Genomic DNA, 12,177 nt, shown 5'->3' with positions numbered 1-12,177 from the left:
TGCTTAGTTTGTATAAGCTGCATCAGAGGCCACATGTCCAGATAGTAGAGCCAAAAAATAAAAGCTGATTAATTCCCAAGAATCTATACTGGACTTGATCCGTACTGGACTTCTGGAGCACAGACTTTAATTTTGTTGTGGTAAGCCATGGAGATGTAGCACATATTTTTTACTGCAGCATGCATATATTAGTGACTCTTAAAAGTGAAATAAACATAAAGTTTGAAAGAAAGACCCAATGATTTTTAAATACTATCGAAAAGACTTTTGTTTCACTTCTTTTTGCTAGCCTATACCTTGATAGTTAGTCTTATCAAACTTCTATTTCATCATATTCTAATATATTCACATAGGAGAGTGAAGGAAGAGAACTATGACATCAAAAAAATAGAGGCAGGGGAGAACCAAGATGGCGGCGTAGGTAGACACACTGCGCCTCCTCGCACAACCAGAACTGACAGAAAATCGAACAGCAAGGGGGACCAACACCAAGAAAATAGAAAATAAACATTCATCCAGACTGGTAGGAGGGGCGGAGACGGGCACCGGGGTGGAGAGGACTCGCGTGGCTGTGGCGGGACTGAGACTGGCTGAGTGTGGGACAAATGGCGCAGGCAGTCTGAGCACTAGCAGACCCTGCGGCCCCACATTTGCACAGATAAACCCAGAGGGCCGGACTCAGAGTGGCGGAGAGCGGGGCAGGCAGAGCAGCGGGTAGCACCCCACGGCACCATATTCGCCCACAGATAAACCGGACGAACGGCGGGGAGAGAAGCAGACCGCGTAACCCAGGGCTCCAGCTCAGGGAAATAAAGCCTCAAACCTCTGATTGAGGACGCCCGTGGGAGTTGGGGCGGCAGCAGGAGAGACTCCCAGCCTCACAGGAGAGGTTGTTGGAGAGACCCACAGGGGCCTAGAGTGTGCACAGGCCCACTCACTCGGGAACCAGCACCAGAGTGGCCCAGTTTGATTGTGGGTAGCGGAGTGAAAGATTGAAAGCCGGAGGAGAGTGAGGCGGCCGCCATTGCTCCCACTCGGCCCCTCCCCCACGTACAGCGTCACAGCGCTGCGACCAGCATTACCCTGCCCCGGTGAACACCTAAGGCTCCGCCCCTTAAAGTAACAGACGCGCCAAGACAAACAACAACAAAAAAATGGCCCAAATGACAGAACACTTCAAAGCTCCAGAAAAAATACAACTAAGCGACGAAGAGATAGCCAACCTATCGGATGCACAGTTCAAAGCACTGGTTATCAATATGCTCACAGACTTGGTTGAATCTATTCGAAAAACAGATGAAAAAATGAAGCCTATGCTAAGAGAAACAAAGGAAAATGTACAGGGAACCAATAGTGATGAGAAGGAAACTGGGACTCAATTCAATGGTGTGGACCAGAAGGAAGAAACGAACATCCAACCAGAAAAGAATGAAGAAACAAGAACTTGGAAAAATGAGGAGAGGCTTAAGAACCTCCCGGACGCCTTGAAACGTTCCAACATCCGAATTATAGGGGTGCCAAAAGGAGAAGAGGAAGAACAAAAAATTGAAAACTTATTTGAACAAATAATGAAGGAGAACTTCCCTAATCTGGCAAAGGAAATAGACTTCTGGGAAGTCCAGGAAGCTCAGAGAGTCCCAAAGAAGCTGGACCCAAGGAGGAACACGCCAAGGCACATCATAATTACATTACCCAAGATTAAACGCAAGGACCTACATCCAAGATTACTGTATCCAGCAAAGCTATCACTTAGAATGGAAGGGAAGATAAAGTGCTTCTCAGATAAGGTCAAGTTAAAGAAGTTCATCATCACCAAGCCCTTATTATATGAAATGTTAAAGGGAGTTACCTAAGAAAAAGAAGATCAAAAATAGGAACAGTAAAAATGACAGCAAACTCACAGTTATTAATGGCCACACATAAAACAAAAATGAGAGCAAACTAGGCAAACAACTAGAACATGAGGGTTGTCATTAAGGGAGTGGGAGGGGGAGAGGGGGAAAGGTACAGAGAATAAGTAGCATAGATGATAGGTGGAAAATAGACAGGGGGAGGGTAAAAATAGTGTAGGAAATGTAGAAGCCAAAGAACTTATAAGTATGACCTATAGACATGAACTATAGGGGGGGAATGTGGGAGGGAGGGGGGTGGGCAGGATGGAGTGGAGTGGGGGGGGGAAATGGGACAACTGTAATAGCATAATCAATAAATATATTTAAAAAAAAAATAGAGGCAGTCATGGGGATTTAAAGTACATTATAGGGAATTAGCCAATAATATTGTAATAACTATATATGGTGCCATTTGGTTACTGGAAATACCAGGGGGATCACTTTGTAAAGTATACGATTGTCTAACCACTATGCTGTACACCTGAAACTAATACAAAATAATACTGAATGTAAACTGTAATTTAAAAAAATAAAAATAGAGGCAGGAACCATAAAAGGATAAAGCTAGGAAAACATGTTGAGGATCTTGCAGTAGGTATGAAGTACAAGTGAAGTCTTGTTAAAGATGTTAGAGTAATCTAATCTAACCCCCTGTTTAATGCATGATAATGGAATGATCACACTAAACAACAAAGACCTTTCTTCCCTAAAGCACACACACACACATACACAGATGCCCAAATGCCCACCTTTCCTCCAGACTGGGGAGGGTATGGAGAGGGTGCCACAGAGAGTCAATAGCACAGAACTCAGAATGGATTTGGAGAGAAGTTGTTGCAGTACTGGTTTGGATGGTGCTGTCAAAAAAGTTTGGACTGTCCCAGTCGGTCAAGTGGTTCTTTTTTTGTTTGTTGTTGTTCTCCCTTTCACCCTACAGTTGTGCAGGTGTTTTTTGTTTTGTTTTTGGAGCCCAAACATCAACTCCATTTACTGGGTTAATAAGCTAGAACTCCTTTGTAGAAATGAGAGAACTGCTTCTCTAAGGGTAAATTTATAAAATAAATTAAACATTAGTGGGAAAATTTTATTTATACTGGTCCAACTTTAACCACAGTTACTGATAACTACAGAGTTTCAAATTTCTGGATTACCTTTCCTCCAGCTCAAAACAAGGATCTGAAGCTTGAAGTCACCAACCTGCTTCAGAAACATGAACAAGAAGTAGAAAACCTCCAAAATAAAGACACAATTTCCCAATCTCCTGACAGGCCATCTGAATCAGTCACACACCCAGCTCCATTCCAAGAGGCCACTCAGATAGAGGTATGTGCATTTTAAATCAAGCAATCTAGAGGGATCTCTGGAAAATATCCCCAGAGAAGATAAAGGGATTAGAACACTAACTGAATAATATTTTGTCCTGATTGAGGACAATATTTGGAAGAATATGAGAAGATTGAGAATGGAGATTGCTTCATGAACCCCACACATTTTTCCCTACCCTTTACAGCTTAAAATGTTTTTAATCTTTTCCAGATGAGGACTTGAAATCATCTGCAGAAGGGCAAACAGCCATTAGAGACCATATACCTTCCTCACTGCTGTTACTGAGCGTGAGGAAGTAGGAGAGCGAGCACTTGTGAATTTACACAAGTCCTCTTTTTCATTTCAGAGTAGATTCTGCTGCTAGTATTTTACTATTACCAACAACTGCTTTATGGAGAATAGTTATTGCTGTACCTATTATATTTATGTTCCCTTCTACCATTGTTTTCCCCTCTATAGCTGTGTGAACCAAAAAACCAAGAAGAAAAGAAACTGTCTCAGATATTAAGTGAATTGCAAGTATCACATGCAGAAACCACACTGGAACTAGAAAAGACCAGAGAAATGCTTATTCTGCAGCACAAAATCAACATGTGTTATCAGGTACAAGAAAAGATGGTGCAGGACAGGGATAGATACATAGGCACATGGGAACCACTTACAGATTGGGGCCAAAGCAAGACCTGAGTTTCCAGGGCTGATGCAAGGTGATTGATACACTGTCCTGTGCAGACACAGAAAGTGCTGTCCTTTTAAAAACTTGAGGTCTCACACATGCCCATGGCACCTGGCAACAGAACCCAGTAAAGGGGCCAGCTCATGAAAATGGCAGGTATGAATCTTCTGGGTTTAAATTTTGCCAGTCCCAGGAAAATGCTACCCTATGGCACTAATAGCACTACTGGTCTTGGAGAGGTCTATGAGGAATCCAAGTTTTTCCTAATGGATGAATTTGCTCTGCTAAGGAGACAGTGGAGTCTCCTCTACCCAGCAAGTACCAGCTTTTATCTAGATTCTTTAGTTCTGGGCCACTGAGACAGAAAATTTCAGACATTATTTCATTTCAGGAAGAACTGGAGGCAATGATGACAAAAGCCGATAATGATAACAAAGATCACAAAGAAAAACTGGGGAGGTTGAATCAACTCCTAGACCTCAAGAACAATCGTATCAAGCAGCTGGAAGGTATTTTAAGAAGCCATGGCCTCCCACTCTCTGGCAAGTCTTAGTACTTTGTTTTCCTTACCCTGGGGCCTGTCACACCACTAATATCTGTGCTCGCCTCTGTATATCTGTCTGCAAGGCCACTTCTTATGTCTTTGGCATATAACTTACCCCTCCTGTTCTTTGTCTTACCGTCTTTGTTGTTTTTATACATGGTTAGCAGCTTCTTTTGCTCCATCACATCAGCTTCTTTCTGATTTCTCTGGAGAGTTTCCACAGGGCCCAGCAATTGTTGAATCCATTTTGAGAATGACAGCAGATCACTGTTGGCCTTCAGGGTGGCGTAAACACTACCTCTGTCAAGACTGTTCCTTCACCCCAGGCCTACGTAGCAGTTCTTGTGAGATTATAGAGCTTCATCACTCATCTCTCATCATCCTTTTACATGGTTTCTCTCTAAAAGTCTCTAAACTTGTTGTAGTTTGAGGATGTCAGCATAACAGGGCAGCAGGCTGGCACTTACACAAATCTCATAATGTGGAACTTCCTATATTCGGTACATTCACTTCTGACTAGGATCTTGTCTCAGCCTCCCATGCAAGAAAATTGATTTTGTTATTATATCCAGTGGTGAGAGATCTGACTGAGCAAAATTCATCAAAGACTGATATTGAAGCCAGCACGTTCATTTGCTATTTTAGGGACAGTGGCTGGTTCATTGATGCCATTGATGAGCATTGATGAGCATATTTGGAACCACTGTTCAGGGCAGCCCTCTCCTTGGCACGCAGAGCCCATGAGCAGGTTACCTACTTAGTGAGGCTGGAACTAGAGTAAAGAGAGGTGGGACATTCTGGGACACAATTTATCCATGCTGAGGTGAGTCTATTACAAGGTCACTGCCATATAATGAAGGAAATCCTGCCTTGGATTGAAATTCTCATGTCTTTCAGATTCAGGGTCTTTCTCCTGGGACAGTGTGGGATAAATACTCTTATCTACTCCTGAAGATTCATTTGCTTTAACTTTATAGTTCTTTCATTATTGGTAAGGCTGAAGAGTTTTTCATATGTTTACCAGTTATTTGTATTATTTCTTTTTAAAATTTTAAAACATTTTACATTATTTTTTTGTATTTTTTATATTATTTCTTTTGAGAATTGCCTGTTTCTGTCCTTTATCTGTTTCTTAATAGTACTTTATTGATTTGTAGAATTTCTTTATATGCTAAGATTGTTAACCCTCTGTCATGTAATACAAAATTTAAAATTCATTTTATTGAATCACATTAATCTTATAAATTAAGAAATCGATGTCAATTTCTGGATTCCACTTATTTGGGACAAGAAGAAATTCTAATGTATCCAAAATATTTTTATTTTACCACTTTAACTTTTTAAATAGGAACTTCACCATCAACACACTAAAGACTCAAATACTCCCCGATATCAAAGTTTCTGATTGGTTGAACATGGGAGGTAATGCACTGATTTGATAGACTGTCTCACATATCTTTGCATTCCATTGCCAATATTTTCAATCCCTTTCCAATGTGTCCTCCCCCACGTTTTAACTCCATTGCTCTTTACGTTAAAGCAATTTTTTTTTGCCTTTTTATAATGAAACCAAATTCTTAAAAGAATGAAGACTCTCATGACTGACCTGGCTGAAGAAGGGGAATCATTCCTTGGTGGGGTCCAATGTAATGTAATAGCTACTGTGACTGTAATTCTATTCTTTCCATGGCCAGCATCACAAACTTTTGGAAATATATTTTCTGTTTCTAGTGCTACTCTGATGGAATTACCAATTAATCCATAGGACCTTGCTGTAAGCCAAAACATTATTGATAGAAGAAATCGTGCCTCTACTGTTTTCCTTAGCTTAGTGTTTACTTTCCAATCATTCACTTTGAACCATATCTCTTATGGAGACGTTGGATTTTTTAGCCATCAGAATTGAAAGCTCCTGGTCATCATTCTGCTGCTTTTCCTTTTGAATCACATGGTTTCTTAAATAATCACAACTTGGACTTTCAGCATGGTTCCTATTCTCCTTCTGTCCACCTTCCTTTATTCTGAGAGAGCTCCCTGCCCTTTTATGGAAAGGCAGTTTTCTTTCCCCTCTAGAACAGCTCAAAGATGTGGCTTATGGTACCCGACAGATGTCACTATGTCTGGAAACACTGCCAGCCCATAGAGATGAGGATAAATTGGACATTCCTCTGAGGCATCAGAGTGAGAATCTTTTTGAGCTGCACATCCACCAGGCCTTCCTGACATCTGCCGCTCTGGCTCAGGCTGAAGACCCTCAACCTACCACCTTCTGCACCTATTCCTCCCTTCTATGACTTTGAAACCCACTGTACCCCACTATCTGTGGGACCACAGCCACTATATGACTTCACCTCCCAGTATGTGGTAGAGACAGATTCCTTTTTCTTGCACTACCTTCAAGGGGCTTCAGCCCAGCTTGATCTTCACCAGGTGCTAGCCAGTGAGCACCACACCCTTGCAGCTGGATGGATTTGCTTTGACAGGGTGCTGGAGACTGTGGAGAGAGTCCATGGCTCTGTCGCACTTACTGGTAAGTGCTGTCAGCTTCCCACAGCTCCTGGGACTAACGCAGAATTTCCCAAAGTTTATAGTTGCTTTTCCAGTGCTTTCCCATTTCCTCTGCCTTTATTCTTGATCTTCACCACACCATCTGTATTCTCCATGCCTTTCATACTTTCTGCTACCCAGGAGCTGGTGGAGAAGACTTTGGGGTGCTAGAATACTGGATGAGGCTGCACTTCCCCATAAGATCAAGCCTACAGGCATGCAATAAGCGAAAGAAAGCCCAGGCCTACCTGTCAGCCAATGTGTGTGAAGCCTGGCAGGCCCAGGAGGATGAGGTGAGAAAAAGGATGAGCCCATGCATCTCAGAGGAGCCTCAGCCATGCAGCTCATAAGAACAGCCCATTCCATGTGTCCTTTTTTAAAAAAAAAAAATTTTTATTTTTTTAATTTTTTTTTAAAAAAATTTTATTGTTATTCAATTACAGTTGTATGCCTTTTCTCCCCATCCCTCCAAAATCAAGGGGGAGGGTGGAGGTGGGGGAGGGAGGAGGGTTCAGCTGGGGTGGGGTGGAGATATGGGGAGAAAAGGCACACGACTGTAATTGAATAACAATAAAAATTAAAATTAAAAAAAACTTTGAAAAGAAAAAAAAAAAAGAACAGCCATTCTTCCATTCTCACATTGAATGTGAATGAAAGAGAAAAACTGTCACATCACAACTAGTTCAGATTCTTTCCTTGGTCAAGCCTGAGTTTGAAATAAAACCATGCCCTTGAAGCTAGCTACCTCTCCCTGCTGTGAACAAAGTAGCTTCTCTGTTCCATTCTCCAAGATAAGGCCTGAGTGCCAGCATCTCCCTCAGATAATCATCTGCCAGAGCCAGTTCACAGGCAGGTGAAAGTCATTAGTTTTCTCTGTGACCCAGTCAGGATTGGACAGTTCTCTAGGTCATAGCTCTTACTTGTCAGGGTGCTGGGTTTCACCTACAACAACTCTCTCAGGCTACCCTTTTCCTCCATCCAAGACCCCCATCTCTCCAGTCCAGATCGGAGACTTGGAAGCATCAGAATGAGCTGCGGGTGGAAATCACCAGATGCTGTGGCATCCAGAGTCGATGGCTGGGAAGCCAACCCAGTCTCTATGCCATGTACCGCTTTTTCAACTTTTCTGACCATGACACTGCCATCATTCCAGCCAGTAACAATCCCTACTTCGGAGACCAGGCTCGATTCCCAGTGCTTGTGACCTCTGACCTGGATCAGTATCTGAGGCGGGAGGCCCTGTCTATTTACATTTTTGATGATGAAGACTCAGAGCTTGGCTCGTACCTCGGCAAAGTTCAAGTGCCCTTGTTGCCTCTTGCACAAAACAAATCCATTAAAGGTGGGAGTTCAGGATTACTGCATTTTTAAGGTCTCTGCCCAGTATTGTCTTCCTGTCCTAATTCTACTTTTCTTTGATTACTTGCTTGGAACAGTCTCTCTTAAAACCTTCTGAAAGGATTTTAGCATATTGTTAAGAGCAACAGAGAAGACCTAGAACCTCCCTAATCACATGGAAACATTGGTTTCTTCTGTTTCTTTTCAAAACCTAAGGCAAGATTCCTGAGTGGGTAGACCCACCAACCTAAAGTCTATCTGAACATTTTCAGATTGTGTAGTGCTTCCTAGCGTTTGTCTTTACTTAAGGCCTATTGTTTCTTAGCACACAACTAGATATCAGATTATGAACTGTGCTCCTAACACTCCTCCATCATTCTCTTTCGTCCTTTACATTAGACACAAGTTAGCAAGATTTCCATGCTATACCATGACTAAGGGAAATTTCTTGAATTTTTCCCCCTCAACATGGAGCTTAACTTCCTACAACCTTACTTTACTTTCATACCCGGGGTTGTGAGGTGCACCTGGGAAGGGTAAACTCCCTGGAAGGGTGATGCAGGGGTATCCATGCTCTCATTAGGAAATGTGGCTGGGGACAGCCAGTATACTGACCATGTTTAACAAGCATCTGGATTTTCCAGGAAGTGTGTGAGGCCTCTCTCCTCACAATACCACAGTGCTTTAAAAAAAAAAAAAAAAAAGCTGACACTTCTGCTCTCAACTTGTCTTTGCCAGAGAGAAGAGACAATGTGAGTCATCTGTTATATTAATCAGTGTTACAAATCAAAAGTCTGGCATTTGGGGAAAGCCATTTGCTTAAGCTTTCCTGGCTTTTGTTATTTCAGAAGTAGGGACCTCTTGAGTGAAGACAGTGGTTTTCTGGGTATGCCTAAGACATAGCTAGTATTGGTAATAGTAATAATAAAATGATATTGCTTATTGACTGGGTGACTGATGACAAGCAAGCTATACCTCTCCATATATCCTTTGACTATCCCTTCCTACAAATCTGGAGATACACATCTTTTCCTGCAAATATTTTAAAGGAATAATTGAAGTAAATATTCTATGGGGATATAAATATGCAAGGCCATTCTATGTTAATTTTGAATGTATTATCATCATGATTATTTGATAAAGGTTAATTACAAACAAAATATGGTGAAATTAAAAAACAGGAATAGATAAGGTGCTAATAAATGCTTATTGTCTATTTTATTTGATCAGATCTTATTAATGTCTATGTGTCTCTCAGGTGATTTTAACCTCATTGACCCTGTGGGGAAACCCAATGGATCTATTCAGTTACAACTGGATTGGAAGTCTTGCTACCTACCTCCAGAAAACTTCCTGAAACCAGAAGCTCAGACTGAGGAGAATGGCGTGGACAAGAGTTTAGATATCTCACCTGATAAGGAAAAGACTTCCTTTCCTACCCAGGTACCAGACCTCCCCCAATTCTGTGGGACATATTTGAAGAAGACAGCATTAAAACTGGAGGAAAAGAAGTTCCTTCTGTGAAAGTCTCATGTTCTGAAGACTTAATCAGCATCCCTCATAACGCCGTGAGGCTTTTGATGAAGCCAATCTCCGGGTTTTTTGTGGGGAGAAGAGAGAGATGGCATCTCTCAGCTCTATGGCAGGAGAGAAATGGAGTCTAATGCTAACCTACAAATTCCTTTCTGAAGTATCAAGGCTGTTAAACTATCGTCTTACAAGGCTGTCTCTAATCCTTGTATTTAGGACCAGGTGGTATCTGCTGAGATTCCTATTGAAGCTGACCAGTATATAGCTAAGAGAAAACCTCCCCACGTGGGACAAAGAAAGGAAAGGGAACACCAGGTTGCAAGCTACTCAAGAAGAAAACATGGCAGAAGAACAGACCTCCAAGGAAGAAACAGGATGGAGTATCTTAGTCGTAACATCTTAAATGGAAATACACTACAGGTAAGGCCTTAGAAACCCTGAGGAACTAAAATGCAGGTTGTAGTATCCCCAAATATTTACTCTCAGAAGAAGAAGGAGAAGGAGAAGAAGGGGGAGGGGGAGGGGAGGGGGGAGAAGGAAGAAGAAGGAGGGCAGGGGGGAGGAGGAAGAAGAAGGAAGGAAGAAGGAAGAAGAAGGAAGGAAGAAGAAAGAGGGAAGAAGCAGACACAGAAGATAAGCAATAATCATGGCTTTCTGTGGCTACTGTGTGTTTCCAAAAGCTCAAGTAGTTAAATAAACCTCTGGACTGTTCATTTCAATGTAATTTAATTCAAGAGATTATGTAATGTGCAATTTATCCTTAGAACTTTAGTGCCACAGTTTTAACCAGTCCACTTCAACTGTAATCAAAATAAATTAAAGAATGAGTATTTATTGAACACCTACTACACACCTGATACTGCTTTTTCTTCATAGGAAATTGGATTAAAGTAACTATGTAGCACCTAGAATTATGTATGTATGAGATTGTAAACATGTACTATATGTTATATAATTATATATTACATTATTATGTTATAATAATTTATATTGTATTGATTATATATTAATGTGTAATTTTATGTGATTATTAACTGTATTGAATTATTATACGTATACACCATAATTACATGTAATTTTATTTGTTGTTTTTATTCTGAAGCAGGTGAGCTACACTGAATGGAAGTTCTCAGGGCTTACAATCTCCATAGATGATGATTTAAAAAGCCAGCATAAGGAAGAGGAAATGACATCATCCCCTTCAGCACTGATACAAAATGAAGCCCTACATCCCATAAATGGTATAGTCTTTTTAAAATCTTATTTTCCTATTTAATCATTGAATTATTTTATCAAGACATTTACTTTATTCATTCATCTTCATTGCTAAACTTTTCATGGAAAATTAGTGCTGAAGACCCTAGGCTCAGTGTGCTGGTTAGGCCAATTAAAGTTGGAATTCTCAAAGAAAGTAGCTTTCTATGTATTTAAAGCTAGCTATAATAAGTTTAGTTACCTAGCAATTTTAAGATGTGAATTCACTCCAGGGTCTTTGTGAATTATGGCTACAAAGAAATAGGAGGAGTGTGATTGTCTCATTTGTGATGTTCTTGCAAATTAAGGCAAGACTTTTGTGTTACAGTGAGAAGAAGACATGATTTCAGGTTATAGTATAGCCGAGTAGGTCACTCAGACCAGCTCTCCCACTGAAGACAACTAAAAAGCTAAGGTTAATATTTTTTTTAAATCTTAATATTTCTTAAAAGGATTAAAGAGCCAATAAGAGAGGGAAGAATTACCAAACCTAGATGAAGGAATGATTGGAACTCAGAGAGGGTGAGCTGGAACTGCTTCAGCCCTGGGACATTGCTGGTCTGGAAGAAGTTGGGGAGAGAGAAAACCATGCTTTTGGTGGACTTGGGTTTAGGGAAATGGGATGTAGTCTGACTGGTGTCTGTCCCAGGCAGAATTTCCCACCCTGGTCTAGGACCTCAGGAGGCAACCCCATGCTGAGCCTCTTCTGCTCTGAGAGGCAGAACTGTGCTTAGGTCACTTACAGGATAAGAGGGACAAGGGCTGACTCAGTGTGACTGGGATACCAGATACTGAAGTGTCAGACAAACCTGCATAACAACTGTGTTGACCAGCTTCATGGAGATAAAACTGAACTTTAGAATTTCAGCAAGGAACTGGAGCTATGAAAATTGATATTGTAAGTTTTAAAAAAATTTTGGTTTAAAAGAATTTAAACTAATTGAATAGTACCCCCAAAAATCACACAAAGCCTTCATGCCAATTCATCAACTTTTAACATTTTTCCACTTTTTGCTTTAACATTTTTTCTGAAGCATTTGAGAATAAGTTGCAAACATTATGCCCCCTTA

General features: G+C 41.0%; 1 protein-coding gene across 1 annotated transcript in view; it reads left to right on the top strand.

The window, feature by feature from the left end:
• RPGRIP1 (RPGR interacting protein 1) overlaps nt 1-12,177 on the top strand; it is a 76,627-nt gene that overhangs the window by 36,543 nt on the left and 27,907 nt on the right. Inside the window, exons 6-11 of the mRNA XM_045202138.2 lie at nt 3,055-3,215; nt 3,678-3,821; nt 4,286-4,436; nt 9,582-9,766; nt 10,070-10,273; nt 10,956-11,094. Of these exons, the coding sequence (XP_045058073.1) occupies nt 3,055-3,215; nt 3,678-3,821; nt 4,286-4,436; nt 9,582-9,766; nt 10,070-10,273; nt 10,956-11,094 (984 nt within the window). The remainder of the gene's footprint in view (nt 1-3,054; nt 3,216-3,677; nt 3,822-4,285; nt 4,437-9,581; nt 9,767-10,069; nt 10,274-10,955; nt 11,095-12,177) is intronic.

Source organism: Desmodus rotundus, chromosome 7 (genome assembly GCF_022682495.2).
Source record: "Desmodus rotundus isolate HL8 chromosome 7, HLdesRot8A.1, whole genome shotgun sequence".
Taxonomy (NCBI): domain Eukaryota; kingdom Metazoa; phylum Chordata; class Mammalia; order Chiroptera; family Phyllostomidae; genus Desmodus; species Desmodus rotundus.
This window is presented reverse-complemented; position numbering and strand designations above follow the sequence as displayed.